The 19767-nt window shown below is 38.0% G+C and overlaps 2 protein-coding genes and 1 pseudogene across 3 annotated transcripts; all 3 read left to right on the top strand.

Annotated features, from left to right (window-relative positions):
• Window positions 1-995: 995 nt before the first annotated feature.
• Window positions 996-5549, top strand: LOC117619937 (disease resistance protein RUN1-like). Of its 2 annotated transcripts, XM_034350012.1 has the most exons (6): window positions 996-1633; window positions 1758-2856; window positions 2968-3264; window positions 3371-4198; window positions 4454-5033; window positions 5254-5549. In XM_034350012.1, the coding sequence occupies exons 1-6, from the start codon at window positions 1128-1130 to the stop codon at window positions 5445-5447; spliced, it is 3504 nt and encodes a 1167-aa protein (XP_034205903.1). In that variant the 5' UTR covers window positions 996-1127; the 3' UTR covers window positions 5448-5549. The 2 variants fall into 2 exon arrangements, with proteins under 2 accessions (XP_034205903.1, XP_034205904.1); XM_034350013.1 differs by lacking the exon at window positions 5254-5549 and having other exon boundaries at window positions 3371-4203; window positions 4454-4696.
• A 4087-nt stretch (window positions 5550-9636) lies between these two features.
• Window positions 9637-10095, top strand: LOC117618235 (ribulose bisphosphate carboxylase large chain). Its single transcript, XM_034347835.1, has one exon. The coding sequence runs from the start codon at window positions 9637-9639 to the stop codon at window positions 10093-10095; it is 459 nt and encodes a 152-aa protein (XP_034203726.1).
• Window positions 10096-10291: 196 nt separating this feature from the next.
• On the top strand, window positions 10292-13519 carry LOC117618234 (annotated as a pseudogene).
• The last annotated feature ends 6248 nt before the right edge of the window (window positions 13520-19767 follow it).

Below are 19767 nucleotides of genomic sequence, written 5' to 3'. Positions count from 1 at the left end.
CTAGCGGGCCCTGCGCATGTGGTTTGGTAGGGAGAGTATTTGGGCAGTTGCACGTCCTGTGCGATTGAGGAGAGAAAAAAGTGATTCATGTGGGGACCACTCAAGCTGAAGGGGTTGCATCCACGTCCACACATTTGAGGACAACTCCGAGAGGTCTTTAGAATTTATAGCCCCAAATCTCTTCCAAGGATATCTTTTTGACATTTTTTTTTGGGCCTTTTGGACCTTTTTGACATTAGGCTACAGATATGAAAGTTCTGTTGAGCCCTAAATAGAGCCCTCCTTGGAAATGGCCTCATGACTCATGGCCATTGCCCTTCACCCAAAACCATCAAAGCCATCTTTTGTCAAAAGCAAGGAGTTTGGATTCCATTGAAAATAAACGAGACCACTAAAACTACATCAAAGCGTCACACTTTTAACTCAAGTATTGTTCAGTACAGGAACAAAACTCCAAATCATGAACTTGGCTCACAAAAATGGATCAAACCAAGGTAACTTATGTTACTTCAAGACACCGTTCTTCTCTATCCTCAATGAGGTCATGCAACAAAAGTTGAATCGGTAAAAAGTTTATGTAAAATTTAAATTAAACAAGGTCCCCAATTTCAGTTTGAATAAAATTAATTGTACAATCTCAACTCAATATTAGTACATGTTATACCTTCTTTTTAATCGAGATTGAATGTACATGTATTAGTGTTAGACTGACAACCTATATCCCATTTGTCTAGATATATAGATTCTACTTTAATTAGAGAGACAATACAACTGAGATGAGAAAAATAACAATATTCTTTTAATGTTAAGTTGCAAGACTTTTATTTTTCGATGTGATTGTTACACTCTCACTCAAAAGTTTTCCCTTAATTAACAGTTAGCACGAATTATTGCGTTTAGGATAAGCGGTGGACATCTCTTTCACTTGCTTGCCTGAGAGTAAAAAGGTCACGCATTGGTATCTATGCCATTTGCTTTTAAGTTGATGGAGAAGACTGTCTTTATTTTCTTGACCAGGAAAGGACATTTTTGAAACGCTCATTAATATCACCTGATCATGATATAATCAGCTAAGAAACCTGCAAGGAAAAAATACCAGCTAGATTTACTGAGCTGCTTGTTCATCAATGGCACTTGTTAGTGCTCAAGAAGCCTCCTCTTCAGATACTTGTGGTTGCAGTTATCATGTGTTCTTGAGTTTCAGAGGTGAAGACACTCGCAAAACTTTTACTGACCACATCTATACAGCCTTTGTCAACGCAGGGCTTCAAACTTTCCGAGACGACGATGAACTTGAGAGAGGGGAAGATATCAAGCCAGAGCTGGAGAAAGCAATCCAACACTCTCGAAGTTCTGTCATTGTGTTTTCGAAAGACTACGCGTCTTCCAAATGGTGCCTTGACGAGCTTGTGATGATCCTGCAACGCAAGAGGACCTCTGATCATGTAGTTTTACCAGTCTTCTACGACATCGATCCATCTGAGGTGAGGAAGCAGACTGGAAGCTTTGCAAAAGCATTTGCTGGACACCAAAAAAATCGATCTCTGAACAAGGACAAGGTGAAGGGATGGAGAGCAGCACTTGCAGAAGTTGCAGATCTTGCAGGCATGGTCTTACAAAATGAATGTGATGGGTAAATTTCATTAATTTATATCTGGTCCTTCTAAAGCTTTCTTTCATGATATATATAATATTAACATATCAGACTTTATATTTTGATTTCCCCATTTATTTTCATTTGGATTGCAATTTTCTAGGCATGAGGCAAAGTTTATCAAGAAAATTGTTAAAGTGATTGAAGGCAAGCTAAGTCGCACACCATTGAGTGTTGCCCCTTACCTAATTGGAATCGATTCTCGAGTCAAAGAGATTAATTTATGGTTACAAGATGGATCATCTGATGTTGGGATATTTGTGATTTATGGGATTGGTGGAATAGGGAAGACAACCATTGCACAAGTTGTTTATAATTCAAATTTTTCAAGATTTGAAGGAAGAAGTTTCCTTGAAAATATCAGGGAGATTTCAGAAGGTCCTAATGGTCTGGTTCAAATGCAAGTACAACTTCTCTCTGATATTTTGGGTGGAAGAACAGTGAAGTTACATAGTGTTAGTGAGGGAATAATTAAGATTAAGGATGTTATAAGCTGTAAAAAAGTTCTTCTTGTCCTTGATGATGTGGATCATACAAACCAATTAGATGCAGTACTTCGAATGCGAAAATGGTTTTATCCAGGAAGTAAAATTATTATAACAACTAGGTGTGTGGGGTTGTTGAAGGCTCATCAAGATGTTAAGGTGCATAATGTTGAAACCTTAAATCATGTTGAATCATTGGAGCTCTTTAGTTGCCACGCTTTTGGACAGAACTATCCAGTTGAAGGTTATGTGAAACTTTCAGAAAAGGTAGTAAACCACAGCGGAGGACTTCCATTAGCTCTTAAAATTTTGGGTTCTTCACTATCAGGGCAGAGTACAGATGTATTGGAAAGTGCATTAAAGAAATTGGAAGTTATTCCAAACGGTGACATTGTGAATAAGCTCAGAATAAGCTACGACTCTTTACAAGACGACCATGACCAACAATTATTCCTCCATATTGCATGTTTCTTCATTGGAAATGAGAAAGATGTCACAGTGAATATACTAGATGGATGTGATTTCTTTACAATTGTTGGCATTCAAAATCTCATCGATAGGTGTTTGTTAACAATTGATGAATATAATAAGGTGAAGATGCATCAAATGATTCGTGACATGGGAAGAGAAATTGTTCGCCAAGAATCAAAAGAGCTGGAGAAACGTAGTAGATTATGGCATCATAAGGATTCTCTCAATGTATTGAGAGAAAAGAATGTAAGAAACATGCTCATTATGTATGCCGCAAGCATAATCTTTTTTCTGTTTTTTGTGCATTCATGTTGGTTACTAATCCAAATGCTTTGTTTTCTATTTTCTTTGTACTAGGGTTCAAAGAAAGTTGAAGGTCTCGCCCTTAATCTGCACCCTGTAGACACTCCTTTGAGAAAATCAAATATGGTAGTCTTCGAAACTAATGCATTTAGAAGGATGGTTAAACTAAAACTACTCCAGCTTAGTTTTGTACAGCTCAATGGATGTTATGAAGAATTTCCCAAAGGACTGAGATGGTTGTATTGGCTTAAATTCCCTTTAGACTCTATACCCAGTGACTTTCTTTTGGAGAGCTTGGTTGTTCTTGAAATGCCCTATAGTAGCTTAAGACAAATCTGGAAGGGAACAAAGGTATGCATGCTACTCCACACTTTTCATTTTAGTTTTTCTTAGGGATTAACTGGTAGACAAATCTACAAGAATAAACTCCCGCCTTCTTACGTTTTTCTTTTCACAGCATCTTCCATCATTAAAGATCCTTGATCTCAGCAATTCCCATGAGCTCACTGAAACCGGCGACTTCTCATTGGTCCCCAATCTAGAGAGATTGATTCTTGAAGATTGTGCAAGCTTGGTTGACGTCCATGAATCCATTGGAAACCTAGAGAAACTTGTTTACTTGAATATGAAAGATTGCAAAAATATTAGGAAGCTTCCAAATAGCAGTTCTATGCTAAAATCACTTGAAACACTTATTATATCTGGTTGCTCAAGCCTTAATGAGTTTCCTGTGGAGATGGGGACGATGGAATCTCTTAAAGTGTTTCTAGCTGATGAAGTTCCAATAAGTCGATTACACACTACCACTTTACCCTGCACTTTAGTTGTTCTAAGTCTTACAGACTGCAATCTTTCTGATGATTCTTTTCCAAGAGATTTTGGTAGCTTATCCTCATTGCAGAGATTGGATCTAAGTGGCAATCCACTTTGTAGGCTGCCAGATTGCATCAGAGGCTATACAGGGCTCGATCACCTTGCATTTTCCGAATGTACAAAGCTCAAATCGCTTGAGGGGCTACCAAGAGTAAAAGAATTGGTTACACTCCATTCTGAGTCATTGGAGAAAATAACATTTCAATCAATTTCATGCCTACCAAAGAGTATCATGTATGGTTACAACTCCAAACTTGCTGAGATTGAGTACTGGTACAAGTTAGTACCTATTGAAAGAGTGGATGTAGAAATTATCAAACTTTTGGGGTTGTGCAACTTGGAATCGATGGAAGGCATTAGGATGTACACCCCAGATATGCTCTATTCGAATGGCAGGATGCATCCCATCGAGGTAAGGTCTCTCTCTCTCTCTCTCTCTCTCTCTCTCTCTCTCTCTTTCTCTCTCTCTCTCTTATTGGGCAATGCAATGCAACCCAACGTTTTATTATTTTCTGAAAATTATATGGCTTGCTCAAAACTTTGGAATTTAGACTATGTAAGTTGAGAAAGAAAAGTTGGGAAAAAAACAAAGAGTTTTGTTAAACAGCATTTTACTCCGCCCTATGCAAGCAAGAGGGTGACTAATTACTCTTGCTATTTGGTATAGGGACTGTATGAAGTTGGTATATTCAGCACATTTCTTCCTGGAAACGAGGTTCCAGGCCAGTTCAGCCATAAAAGTAAAGGGTCCTCAGTATCTTTTACTGTGCCTTCACTTCCAAATCTCAAGATCCGAGGCTTGAACATCTTCACTATTTATGCAAATTCCAACACTTACCATTTTTCCAGTGTACAGGTAATTACCAAAGTCAGTAACAAGAGCAAGGGTCTGAGATGGTTCTATGCCCCAACATGCTATGGCATTCCAGATAACGAAAACGATGTGATATGGTTAAGTCACTGGAAGTTAGGGAACCAACTGGAAAGCGGGGAAGAAGTGACAGTTTCAGTATTTACGCAACCTTGGCTCCAAGTGAAAGAGTGCGGCATCCAACTTGTGCATGAGCAAGACTATGAGATAAGTAGTGCCCAAAACTACGACGGTGGGAATTTGGCAGAGTTTATTCCAGGAACATACTTCATGTGGGGTGGACCCCTAAATAGAGATGGTGGTAGAGATTTTGTTTTTAGCTGGAAAAGGCAAGATTGGTTCAAAGACATGTTTGGAGACTCTAATGAAGAAACAGGTATGTTGTTTAGATATATCACTGATAAATTAGCACAAGAAGTTAATTGTGGTGGCAATGCAATTCGTACTCTCAGTTTGTCATACTGCACTTTTCCTGTTAGTGTTTTAAAATATAGAGTGGGAATAGCTGCTGCTTTATTATCACTATTTTGATGTTGAAAGAATTTGGTTCATTCTGATATTTTATGTTGACTTTCTGGTATTTATGTGTTTTGTAGACAAAGAAGAAAGGCAGCCACAGGGTGACGATGAGCTGCTTGCACTTGCAGCAGCAGCAGAAACATTAATAGAAGCAGAGAGGGCAAACAACGACTGTGGTAGCAGAGGCTGCAAGATTATTGTTATTATCGGTGCTTTCTTATTCTTTCTCTTCCTTTCTCTAGTACTCTCTCGCTCTTTTCTCTCTCACTAAAAAAGAAAAAGGACAGGCGACAATGTAATGTATTTCAAATGCTGCCCCATATGTAATCAAAATGGAAAAGCTTCAATTAAAATTTTACCATTGTGAAAGAAAGTCAGAAACCAACTTGCATCAATTGACAAAAAAGATTAAAAGGGTACAGAAAATGCAAATGCAAACATAAAATTTATGCAATGCAAAAACTAGATAGGCCCAAGAAAAGGATGAAAGGGCAAGTACAAGTTAGTATTTATGTCAACGTAGGTTTGGACGGGTTCTTTCATTGAAAACCACTGGATTTTGTTAGGAGAATGAGAACTCATCAAAATTACGTAATCAAGAACACAAGCAAGAAAATAAAAGAGGACACCAAGAATTTAATGTGATTCGGCAATATGCCTACATCCACGTATATATGTGTATATATATACCTCAAAATTTAGATATCCATGGGCAATATGTCACATTATACACCTCAAAATTTAGTTATCCTTATGCATTCTAAACATTCAACATTAAATTCCATGTAGGTACAAAACAATTAATACCATGTCACAAAGGTAAAATATAAAATATTACTTTATCAAGTTTAAACACTTTTGAGTAATCAAAAGATCGTTCGTATCTTGAGTATCTTATATATTGCAACGTGCCACTTTTGATTCAAAACAAAATTAGTAAGCCTTAGTTAGAAGTGCAATTTGATCCATGCCAATTAAGAAATAACAGTAACAGAATATCCTTTAAACATGATCTAACAAAACAGCCAATTTATTTTATGGTGATCACAACCTTATGGATTAATCCAACTTTACATGATTCAATCTATTAAATACGGATAAATACTTTTAACACGTGAGGATCAGTCCAACTATGCATGGTTTAATCCAAATAAACTACGGATCAATCCTTTTACATGTGAAGTTGCATTGATGCTACAAAACATTCACTTAAATGCATACGAAAGGCAACCAAGTCTCAAACATGTCCATACATAAACAAACAATATAGCCAAGCAAGAAAATTCCAAAATAGCTCACGTTTCCCTTTATGTGATCAACCAAAATTATATTTCCCCTTGAGTCATGAAAACAACTTTAATGATTATTTAAGATCACTATTAATAAATTATCATCAACAACTCAAACACGTGAGATTTATCAAAACTAATAAATAGGACATGTATCATGTTACAATCCATATAACAAAATAAAACCGTATGTGCGCCTAATGGAGTTAAGGTTCATTGTGACATTCCGAAAATTTTTTAAAACACAAACATATTTGAATAAGCTGTCCCATAGTGCTTAACAATATTTGTACATTATTGATTCACACCTGTGGATTGAGAATCAAACATTTTTTAGTGATCACCAAAAGAGTTGATATATGAATTTCTTTCGTAGGTTAAATTCTCACATCTGTGGATAGAGAGAAATTCCTATATTAATTCACATACGTTATCTTTTGGGTCACTCCACCATTAATATACGTGGATAAAACTTCCCTAGGAAGCTTTACTTAAACATTATTAACTTACACCTCTGGGTCATAAGTTAAACATGTTCCAAAACACTAGACTAATATTTGGTCTAAATAAACTTCTTGTACAGGAAAATTTCTCATCTGTGGATCAAGAAATTTCCTATTAGTTTACACAAACCCTTTCTCCATGTTGTTCCATCACATCTGTCATCAATTTGTATTCTTTCATCTGTGGATGAAAATAGCACAAAAGGCTACTAGCTGTGATGCAATTATTGATCAATTTTTAGATTGGAAACTGAATCTGCAATAGTTAAGCTGCTGTGGCTCGCTTAACTAATGCAATATTTGAGATCTCCAGTCTTTGATCAATAGCCTTTCAAGCATGAATGATAAAGACTTTATATCGAAAACATGCTTAACAGAATGCGTTAGTGAAACAAAAGATTAGAAAACAATACATGCTTATGTAGCTTTCAGTTTTAGGTTTAAGCTTTCTAGTTTAGTACTTTAAACCTTTATGCATATATGTATTGTCATGCTTACTTGAAAACCTAGAAATCAGCTTGATTAAAACTACCCAAAATAAGCAGCGTTTATTAGACTAAAAGGCCTTTGTAAAATATGCAATTATTCTATCTCTCTCTAGCCAGATTGCAAGCCAAGCACTAGTACTCTTGATTATGATTCCATGTTTTTCGACATCAGCTTTAGTAAAAACATGTCAACTTGAATGATATCAAATGCATTTAGCTTTAGTGCTGGAACAAAATTACTTATATTAATGGTGGAGTGAGAAAATAATGTAATCAAGAACACAAGCAAGAAAATAAAAAAGGACACCAAGAATTTATGTGATTCGGCAATATGCCTACATCCACAGGGAGTAGTATATTTATGTCATATATCCAAAACCAATTCAATAAAATTAGAATTGAAGAAGCCAAACACTCCATCATACACTGACCAAGCAATTTGAGTGTACAACAAGGGCCACCAATACTATCAGAGAATATAGTGGTTTCAAAAAAATTAAATAAGAAAAACTATCGCTTTTATTTTAAATTTTTTTTTTCTTCAAAGAGAATGGTTATTTTTTTTTTTTTCAAAAAAAAAATGATGTCACTTCCACGATAACAAATTTATAGTCATTTGACAAAAAAATATGTTGTAGTTATTGTTTTTCAGGTATTTAAATGTTAAGATAAGCACCAAAAAAAAAAAAAACAAAGCATAACGGTTAAAGATAAATATCAATAATACCAATATCCATTGAAAATAAAAAATAAGATTTTAAAATAGAAAGTGATAGAATATTTTATTAGCAACAACAAATTCATAGTAATTTTCATAATAGTTAATCAAAATACATTTGTTTACAAAACTAGTTGTTATATATATATAATAAACTGGTTTATTAAGAACGTCTGTTTTTTGTAGAAAAAAAAAAAAAAAAAAAAAACCTAACCTTTAGAGTAAAAAGGTGGTAAGAAAATATGACCTTTTTTTTCCTTCTCTAAACTAACGTCTTTTTTTTTAAATTTGATTTTTTTAACTAGGTGGTAAGAAAGTTTTAAAAAAATTACATTTGTAAAAAATTTAATATATTTAATAAAGATAAATTTAAAAGACAAAACTTAATTCGTGTGATGCATTAATGACATTATTTGAAGTATAAAGAAAGTTATATATATCATGAAGAGAATGAAGAAAGTTAAGGAGGTTGGAGAGAATGGTGTTATGCAAATTGGCCCAACGTGAAAAGCAAACTTTTCCCATACTCTACACCAATGTCGGCAGCCACAAGTGAAGACTAAAAAGTCTTCAATTTCAACCACTCATTTAATGCAACATGACTTCCTCCAGAAAAGCCAAACCAAAACCAGAACTGAACTAAAAATGTAGTTTTTCGTAAGTTATTACTTTATGTTTTCCTAAAACAAAAATGTTACGGTTGGAACTAGATTATTTTGACTTCAATATATAGATAGAACTAAAACAATGTTAAGTTCGATAACAAAACAATGTTAAGTTTGATAACAAAACAAGTTAAGTTGATCGATTAATTCAATAAGAAATGGGCTTTAGCGCTCGATTTCGTTGGTACCATCCAACTGAATCCAATTCAATTGTTTACTTATTCAATTTCAGTGAATTGAAAAATTCAAACAAAACCCATTTCCAAAATAGCAAGTGTATGAATAAAAATTTTGAGAAAGTCTTTTATTTGCCTATCATTATAGACAATATCTTCCATATTATCTATGGAATTCGAACCCTATTTACGATTTCTTTTTTCTATCTCATTGGTCCTTATTTACGATATCAGCATATCGATTTACGCTTAGCCTATTATTTTTTTTATACCCTTTTTTTCTTTTCATGTTTATGGACGAATTCCGCATATTTTTATATTTAGGATTTACATATACAACATATATCACTGTCAAGAGCGAATTTCATATTATTTAGATATTTCGATTCAAAAAAAGTAATATATTAGAAACTTGAAAAACAAACATTGGGTTGCGCCATACATATGAAAGAGTATACAATAATGATGTATTTGGCGAATCAAATACCACGGTCTAATAACGAACCGTTCTGATTAGTTGATAATTTTGTGAAAGATTCGGTTTCATTAACTTCATAATTTATGTCGAGTAGACCTTGTTCTTGTGAGAATTATTAATTGATGAGTTGTAGGGAGGGACTTATGTCACCACAAACAGAGACTAAAGCAAGTGTTGGATTCAAAGCTGGTGTTAAAGATTATAAATTGACTTATTATACTCCTGACTATGAAACCAAAGATACTGATATCTTGGCAGCATTTCGAGTAACTCCTCAACCTGGAGTTCCACCTGAAGAAGCAGGGGCAGCGGTAGCTGCTGAATCTTCTACTGGTACATGGACAACTGTATGGACTGACGGGCTTACTAGTCTTGATCGTTACAAAGGTCGATGCTACCACATCGAGCCCGTTGCTGGAGAAGAAAGTCAATTTATTGCTTATGTAGCTTACCCTTTAGACCTTTTTGAAGAGGGTTATGTTACTAACATGTTTACTTCCATTGTAGGTAATGTGTTTGGGTTCAAGGCCCTGCGCGCTCTACGTCTGGGCCCCAGTTATTTACTACATGGGTCCCACATGAGATTTTTACAATCTCAATAGCCTTTGCATCATTGCCTTGACTTTTGCTTGACTGAAACAAAACAAAGGGAAGATAATATCTTTATTTCCTTCACCTCATCATCTTTGAAGTGTAGGAACCCAAAAGCCTTAATTTTCACTCTCGTTTGAGAAAACAGAAAGTAGTGAATGCATTTTTTGAGATTTTCCGGGGCATGAGGGAAGCTTGTTTTCATCAATGGCTCTTGTTAGAGCTCAAGATGCCTCCTCTTCCGGGAATTTTCCTTTTCGTTACGAAGTGTTCTTAAGTTTCAGAGGTGAAGACACTTGCAAAACTTTTACCGACCACCTCTATACTGCCTTCGTCAACTCAGGGATTCAAACTTTCCGAGACGACGATGAACTTGAGAGAGGAGAAGATATCAAGCTGTAGAAAGCAATCCAAGAATCGCGAAGTTATGTCATTGTGTTTTCAAAAGACTACGCGTCATCCAAATGGTGCCTTGACGACCTTGTGTTGATCCTTGAACGCAAAAGGATCTCAGGCCATGTAGTTTTACCAGTCTTCTATGACGTTGATCCATCTGAGGTGAGGAAGCAGACAGGAAGTTTAGAAAAAGCATTTGCGGGACACCAAAAAAATCAATCTTTGAACTGTGAGAATGTGAAGGTAAAAGAGTCCCACATTGGAAAGTTAGAAAACCTTGCAAGGCTTATAAGGAGTTGGGTTACTCCTCCCATTCCCAATTGGTTTTGGGGTGGAACCTCAACTTCCCTCATGGTACCAGAGCGGGTTAGCCCACGTGTGAAAGCCCAACGACTACACGTGCTCCACGTCACCCAAAATGTGTTGTTCACGTGTTAGGCTTGAAAATTCGCCACACGTGCGGGGGCATGTGAGAATGTGAAGATAAAGAGTCCCACATTGGAAAGTTGAGAAACCTAGCATGGGCTTATTGTGAGATCCCACATCGACCAAACGGAGAGGGGGTGATGTGCCTTATATGGCACACCTCGCATCCTCATAGCGTGAGGCCTTCTGGGAGCTCACTGGCTTCGGAGTTGTCAGAACTCCGAAGTTAAGCGAGTTGGAGGCTGGAGTAATCCCAGGATGGGTGATCCCCTGGGAAGTTGCTCCGTGAGCTCCCAGGAACAAATCCTTGCGGGCTGGTGAGAATGTAGCCAGGCCCAAAGAGGACAATATCATGCTTGGTAGAGTTGGGTCCAGTCCCGCCGCCACTCTGACCTTGGCCTTTGGAGGCCTTTGGCTGGAGCAGAGGAACCCCGTTGAAGTTAAGGAGTTGAGGTTGGAGCAATCCCAGGATAGGTGACCACCCTGGGAAGTTGCTTCGTGAGCTCCCAGAAACAAAACCATGCGGGCTGGTGAGAATGTAGCCAGGCCCAAAGCGGACAATATCGCGCTACGGCGGAGCCGGTCCGGCTTGCGGGCTGGTGAGAATGTAGCCAGGCCCAAAGAGGACAATATCATGCTTGGTAGAGTTGGGTCCAGTCCGCTGCGCCACTCTGACCTTGGTGAGGCCTTTTGGGAGCTCACTGGCTTTGGGTTCGTAGGAACTCCGAAGTTAAGCGAGTTGGAGGCTGGAGCAATCCCAGGATGGGTGACCACCCTGGGAAGTTGCTTCGTGAGCTCCCAGAAACAAAGCCGTGCGGGCTGGTGAGAATGTAGCCAGGCCCAAAGCGGACAATATCGCGGTACGGCGGAGCCGGTCTGGGGTGTGACACTTATAAGGAGTTGGGCTACTCCCACCATTGCCAATTGGTTTTGGGATGGAACCTCAACTTCCCTCATGGTATCAGAGCGGGTTGCCCACGTGTGAAAGCCCAACGGCCACACGTGCTCCACGTCACCCAAAATGTGTTGTCCACGTGTTAGGCTTGAAAATTCGTCACACGTATGGAGGCGTGTGAGAATGTGAAGGTAAAAGAGTCCCACATTGGAAAGTTAGAAAACCTTGCAAGGGCTTATAAGGAGTTGGGTTACTCCTCCTATTGCCAATTGGTTTTGGGGTGGAACCTCAACTTCCCTCATGAACAAGGACAAGGTAAATGTATGGAAGGCAGCACTTATAGAAGCTGCTGATCTAGCAGGCATGGTCTTACAAAACGAAGCTGATGGGTATATTCCATTACCACTCTTGATTAACTATGGGATCTATTTCTAGTTTTAATGTCAACGTTAATATTATTGGCATATGGCAGGTTGATTTTATTTATTTGCACTTTCATTGCAAATTTTTTAGGCATGAGTCAAAGTTTATCAACAAAATTGTTAAAGTGATTGAAGGCAAGCTAAGACGCAACTCCTTAAGTGTTGCTCCTTACCTGATTGGAATGGATCATCGAGTAAAAGAAATTAATTTATGGTTACAAGATGGATCATCCGATGTTAGAATATTGGTGGTTTATGGGATTGGCGGAATAGGGAAGACAACCATTGCACATGTTGTTTATAATTCAAACTTTAAAAGATTTAAAGGAAGCAGTTTCCTTGAAAACATCAGAGAAATTTCTGAAGGGCGCAACGGCTTGGTTCAAATGCAAATACAACTTCTATCTGATATTTTGAATGGGAGAGAAGTGACAGTACGAAGTGTCAGTGAGGGAATACTTAAGATTAAAGATGTCATAAGTTGTAAGAAGGCTCTTCTTGTTCTCGACGATGTAGATCATATGAGCCAATTTGATGCAATACTTAGAATGCGAGATTGTTTTTATCCTGGGAGTAAAATCATTATAACAACTAGATGTGCATGGTTGTTCAAGGCTGAGGTTGTTAAGGTGCATAACGTTGAAACTTTTAATCATGATGAATCATTGGAGCTCTTTAGTTGGCATGCTTTTGGACAGGACCATCCCATTGAAGGTTACACGAAACTTTCGGAAAAGGTTGTAAGCCAGAGCGGAGGACTTCCATTAGCTCTTAAAACTTTGGGTTCTTCACTATCTGGGCAAAGTATAGCTGTATGGGAAAGTGCATTAAAGAAATTGGAAGTTATTCCAAACGGTGACATCATGAATAAGCTCAAAATAAGCTACGACTCTTTACAAGATAACGATGACCAGGACTTATTTCTCCATGTTGCATGTTTCTTCATTGAAAAGGACAAGGATGTCACTGTGAAAATACTGGATGGATGTGATTTCTATACGACTGTCGGCATTCAAAATCTCATTGATATATGTCTGGTAACTATAGATGGACATAATACGTTGAGGATGCATCAAATGATTCGTGATATGGGAAGAGAAATTGTTCGCCTTGAATCAAAGGAGCCTGAAAAACGCAGCAGATTATGGGATCGTAAGGATTCTCTCAATGTATTGAGAGAAAAGAATGTAAGCAACATGCTCCTTTTACGTATACATATGTGCATGCCTTTTCTTTTCTGGAGTGAATTGTTAGTTCATATCTAAATGGTTTTTTATTTTTTTTTTATAGGGTTAAAAAAAAATTAGTGGTCTTGCCCTGCATATGTATCATGTAGAAACTCCTTCAGGAAATTCAAATAAGGTAGTCTTGGAAACCAATGCATTTACAAGGATGGTGAAACTAAGATTACTCCAGCTGAGTTATGTACAACTCAATGGAGGTTATGAAGAATTTCCTAAAGGTTTGAGATGGTTGTATTGGCTTGAGTTCCCCTTAGACTCTATACCCTCTGAATTTCGTTTGGAGAGCCTGGTTGTTCTTGAAATGCACGACAGTAGCTTAAGAAAAATATGGAAGGGAACAAAGGTATACATGGTACTCCACACTTTTCTTTTTGTGTTTTTAGCGATTTTGATGATTGTTATACTTATAGATGTGTAAAAATTCACTCCCTGCTTTCTTGCATTGTTTTCAGTTTCTTCCATCATTAAAGATTCTTGATCTCAGTGGTTCCGGTATCCTCACTGAAACTGGTGACTTCTCATTGGTCCCCAATCTTGAGAGGTTGATTCTTGAAGATTGTGTAAGCTTGGTTGATGTCCATGAATCCATTGGAAACCTAGAGAAACTTGTGCACCTGAATATGAAGACTTGCAAAAATATTAGGAAGCTTTCCAAAGAGAATTTCTATGCTAAAATCACTCGAAACTCTCATTTTATCTGGTTGCTCTAGTCTTAATGAGTTCCCAATGCAGATGGGGGAAATGGGATCTGTAAAAGTGTTTAAAGCAGATGAAATTCCAATAGGTCAACTACCCACGTTACCCTACACTTTAGTTGTTTTAAGTCTTGTAAACTGCAATCTTTCTGATGATTCTTTTCCACGAGAATTCGGTAACATACCATCATTGCAGAAATTGGATCTAAGTCATAATCCGATTTGTAGCGTACCAGATTTCATCAGAGGCCTTACAGGGCTCGATCAACTTGCATTTGGCCAATGTACAAGGCTCAAATCGCTTGTACGGATACCAAGAGTAAACTGTTGGAATGTAATCCTGCAGCTGCTTTCCTTGAAGCTGAAGTCACCAAGTTCTATTACTATCATTTATGTTTATTTCATTTGAGATGTAATTAGAACCATTGGATCATAGTCCAAGAGGATTCTCTAGCTTAGTTTTGGGATGACAAGTGTAAACACCTCATAGGGTGACAGCTGCAATTCTGTTAGAGAAGAATCTCTTCTCTCTACTCACTACTGAGTGCACTATGTAAGCAAATAGAGTGTGACAGAATACAAGTAGTCATTCATTCTTCTCATATTTCTCTTCCTTCTCTGAACATTGCTCATTTTCTCTAAAAATATACAAACAAACCATAGAATTCTAACATGGCCTCCGAGCCAGGTTCGATTGGTTGCTGGGCGTGAATCTGTGCAAATCGAAAGCTGGTGATTGTTTGAGCTAAAATCGAGCTCACTCAATATTCCAAGAGGCGTATCTGTTTGAATCCAAAGTCTAACATGGCAGGGTCAGGCACTGCTGAGCTTCGCACGCCAGTTTTCAATGGAGAAAACTATGAGTTTTGGAGCATTCGCATGAAAACTATTTTGAAATCTCATGGGTTATGGGATTTGGTTGAAAATGGTTTTGATGTTTATGATCCAAAGCAGGGAAAGGAAAAAGAGGAAGGATCTAAGGTTGCTGAAGTGGAGAAGTCTACGATGGCTGAGATCTTGATGAAGGATGCTCGTGCACTTAGATTGATCCAAAGTGCAGTCTCAGACCAAATCTTCCCCAAAATAGTGAATGAAGAAACCTCAAAGGGTGCATGGGATATTCTAAAGCAGGAGTTTAGAGGCGATAAACAGGTACGAAGTGTTAAGCTGCAAGGTTTACGTAGAGAGTTTGAATATACTCGTACGAAGGATAGTGAACCATTGTCTGTTTACACTGCTAAACTATTTGATTTAATTAATCAAATGAAAACTTATGGTGAAGAGCTGCCTAGAGAAAGAGTTGTGCAGAAATTGCTGATTAGTTTGCCTAAATCATATGATCCTATATGCTCTGTGATTGAGCATTCCAAGGACCTTGACACTCTTGAAATTCAAGAAGTGGTTGCATCTCTGAAGAGCTTTGAGCTCAGATTGGATAGGCATACTGAAAACTCCACAGAAAAGGATTTTACTAGCTTGAACATAGAGAGTAAAAGCTCTAAGAGTGGAAGTTCTTCTGGAAATCACAAATTTCAGAAGAACTGGAAGTCTAATGGGAAGAATTGCAGTAACAAGTCCAATTCTAATCCTAAATCAAATGCATCAAATGAAGGAACCAAAACACCCTGCAAGCACTGTGAAAAACTACACTATGGCAAGTGTTGGTATGAGGGAAAACCAAAATGCAGAGGGTGTGGAAAGTTTGGACACATACTCAGAGACTGCCATGGGAATCAATCTGTACATAAGGTGAATTATGCTAATCAGATTGAAGAAACTAGAACTCTATTTTATGCATGCAATGTTGTGACATATGTGAAATTAAACAATTCATGGTCTGTTGACAGTGGTTGTAGTAACCACATGACTGGAGATGAAAGGCTATTGGTAGATATTAGAAGGGATGTAAATTCCAAAGTGAAAATGGGGACTGGAGAGACAGTTCAAGTTGCAGGGAAAGGCACACTTGTGATAGACACCAAAGCAGGAAGAAAGCACATTCAAGAAGTGATGTTGGTGCCTGGATTAGAAGAGAATCTGCTCAGTGTTGGGCAGATGATGGAGCATGGAAACTGCCTGATATTTGGAAAGGGAATGGTGACAATCTTTGATGACTGGTCACTGCAAAATCCATTGCTAAAGTTCAAATGACTAGCAACATGTGCTTTCCTCTCACAATGGAGCCAGCTACTCAGTTGGTGTTAAAAGCTAGTGTGACACACAGCTTGCAAACTTGGCACAAGAGACTGGGGCATCTCAATGATCAAAGCATTAGACTACTTGCAAATCAAGGCATGGTTCATGGCTTACCCAGTTTAGAAAAGGATTTTGAAGTTTGTGAAGGCTGCAAGCTAGGAAAGCAACATAGAGACTCATTCCCTGCAGAATCCACTTGGAGAGCCCAGTTTCCACTAGAGTTGATACACACAGACATCTGTGGACCAATGCAAACTGCATCAATGTCAGAAAACAGGTATTTCCTGTTATTCATAGACGATTGTACTAGAATGGCTTGGGTCTATTTCCTCATAAATAAGTCAAATGCTTTTGAATGTTTCAAGAAGTTCAAGGCTATGACAGAACTGCAAAGTGGACACAAGGTGAAATCTCTTAGAAGTGACAGAGGTGGAGAATTCATGTCAAATGAATTTCATGAGTACTGCAGTGAAGCTGGAATACAAAGGCAGCTGACTGTAGCATATTCCCCTCAGCAAAATGGAGTAGCTGAGAGGAAGAACAGGACTGTGATAGAGATGGCAAAGTCTATGCTACATGAAAAAGGGCTTCCTTATGAATTTTGGGTAGAAGCTGTCAATACTGCAGTATATCTACTCAACAGATGTCCTTCTAAGTCTCTTAAAGAAGTGACACCATTTGAGGCATACACTGGAAGAAAGCCAGGTATTGCACACTTGAAAGTGTTTGGAGCCTTATGTCATGTGCTCATTCCTTCGGCACTAAGGCACAAGCTGGAAGAAAACAGTCACAAATGCATTTTTGTTGGCTATGGACTTTGTGAAAAGGGGTACAAGGTATATGATCCTAGAACTAGAAAAATTATCTTGTCTAGAGATGTGTATTTTGATGAAACTGCTTCATGGAAATGGGAGAACACTAGTAATGCAGAGGTGAGAATGCCTATGCAAATGGAGAACCAGGATAATGCAGAACATGAACAGATGGTAGTTGATGAATCAACTCAAATCTTGGATACTCAAATGCAAGAAAAAGAAGAAACTGTACCTCAAGATGAGGAAATACTTGATAGGTCTCAAGTGTTTGATCACACACCTCACAAGTGGAGGAGTATTAGTGACATCATGGCAAGATGTAACATATGCATTGTGGAACCTGACAGTTTTGAAGAAGCTGATTTGGATGAATCATGGAGACATGCAATGAAGGCTTAATTAGAGATGATTGAAAAGAACAATACATGGGAATTAGTTGACAGACCATTTGACAAACCAGTAATTGGTGTCAAGTGGGTCTACAAGGTCAAGCTTAATCTAGATGGCACTGTACAGAAGAATAAAGCTAGACTAGTGGCTAAAGGCTACTCACAAAAGCCTGGAATCGATTACAATGAAACATTTGCCCCAGTGGCAAGGCTAGATACCATCAGAACCTTGATTGCCCTTGCTGCACAAAAGGAATGGAGTTTATATCAGTTGGATGTGAAGTCTGCCTTTCTCAATGGCATTCTAAAGGAGGAAGTCTATGTTGAACAGCCACAAGGATATGACCAAAAGAATAAGGAAACCAAAGTTTACAAGTTGAAACAAGGCTCTATATGGACTGAAACAAGCTCCAAGGGCCTGGTATGATGAAATAGATGCCTATTTCAACAATGCAGGATTCAAAAAGAGCTCTAGTGAAGCTACTCTTTATGTCAAAACAAATGACACTGCAGGTATTATTATTGTCTCACTTTATGTAGATGACATTATATATACTGGTAGTTGTCCCAAACTACTTGAAGAGTTTAAGAAAGATATGATGCAACACTATGAGATGACAGACTTAGGGTTGTTACATCACTTTCTTGGCATGGGAGTGGTTCAAACAGATAGGTACATCTTCATTCACCAAAAGAAATATGCAATGAAACTTCTTGAGAAGTTTGGAATGAAGGACTGCAAGTCAGTGGCAATTCCACTTGTGGTGAATGAAAAACTATGTAAAGAAGATGGAAGTGAAGCAGCAAATGAAAGTGAATTCAGACAGATAGTAGGGAGCTTGCTCTACTTGACTGCCACAAGACCAGATGTAATGTTTGCATCTAGCTTACTTGCTAGGTTCATGCACAATCCCACAAAGAAGCATTTGGGAACTGCCAAAAGAGTTTTGAGATACATACAAGGCACACTTGATTTTGGCATTGAGTTTGTGAAAGGGAAAACAACTACTCTAATAGGGTACTGTGACAGTGATTGGGCAGGAAGTGAGGATGATATGCGAAGCACCTCTGGATATGCTTTCACACTAGGCTCAGGCATGTTCTCTTGGGCTTCTATCAAGCAAAACACAGTTGCTTTGTCCACAGCAGAAGCTGAGTATGTGAGTGCTGCAGAAGCAACTTCACAAGCTAAGTGGCTAAGATTTGTGCTTGAAGATTTTGGTGAAGAACAAGTAGAAGGTACACCAATCCTATGTGATAACACCTCTGCTATTGCAATGGCAAAGAATCCAGTTCATCACCAGAAAACTAGACATATCAGTCGGAAGTTTCATTTCATCAGGGAAGCTATTCAAGCAAAAGAAATTGAACTAATCTACTGCAAGACAAAAGATCAAATTGCTGATATTTTGACCAAGGCTCTGCCTAAGGATCGCTTTGTTAGTTTAAGAAGCCTGCTTGGTGTGAAAACAGCTAAAGGATTAGAAGGGAGTGTTGGAATGTAATCCTGCAACTGTTTTCCTTGAAGTTGAAGTCACCAAGTTCTATTACTATCATTTATGTTTATTTCATTTGAGATGTAATTAGAACCATTGGATCATAGTCCAAGTGGATTCTCTAGCTTAGTTTTGGGATGACAAGTGTAAACACCTCATAGGGTGACAGCTGCAATCCTGTTAGAGAAGAATCTCTTCTCTCTACCCACTACCGAGTGCACTATGTAAGCAAATAGAGTGTGACAGAATACAAGTAGTCATTCATTCTTCTCATCTTTCTCTTCCTTCTCTGAACATTGCTAATTTTCTCTAAAAATATACAAACAAACCATTGAATTCTAACATAAACATGTTGGTCGCGATCCATTGTGACTCATTGGAAAAAGTAACATTTCAATCCATTTCATGCATACCAGGGAGATTCATTAATTGTTACAACTCAAAACTGGTTGAGATTGAATACTGGCACAAGTTAGAACCCATAGGAAGAGTTGATGCAGAAATGAGAAGCGTTTTGGGTTTGTGCAACTCGGAATCTATGGAAGCCATTGGCATTAGGATGTACACTCCAGATTTGCTCTCTTCAGGAGCTGGGGAAATCGGTCCCATCCAGGTTCTTCTCTCTCTCTCTCTCTCTCTCTCTCTCACAACACAAAAAATATGCAAGACTTGACTAATTACTTTTATTATTTGGCATAGGGACTGCATG

Source organism: Prunus dulcis, chromosome 2 (assembly GCF_902201215.1).
Source record: "Prunus dulcis chromosome 2, ALMONDv2, whole genome shotgun sequence".
Classification (NCBI taxonomy): domain Eukaryota; kingdom Viridiplantae; phylum Streptophyta; class Magnoliopsida; order Rosales; family Rosaceae; genus Prunus; species Prunus dulcis.
This window is presented reverse-complemented; position numbering and strand designations above follow the sequence as displayed.

Coding starts and splice junctions, on each gene's coding strand:
- LOC117618235 (XM_034347835.1), top strand. CDS start 9,637: ATGTCACCACAAACAGAGACTAAAGCAAGTGTTGGATTCAAAGCTGGT.
- LOC117619937 (XM_034350012.1), top strand. CDS start 1,128: ATGGCACTTGTTAGTGCTCAAGAAGCCTCCTCTTCAGATACTTGTGGT. Junction 1,634..1,757: donor TTACAAAATGAATGTGATGG/GTAAATTTCATT, acceptor GCAATTTTCTAG/GCATGAGGCAAAGTTTATCA. Junction 3,265..3,370: donor AAATCTGGAAGGGAACAAAG/GTATGCATGCTA, acceptor TTCTTTTCACAG/CATCTTCCATCATTAAAGAT.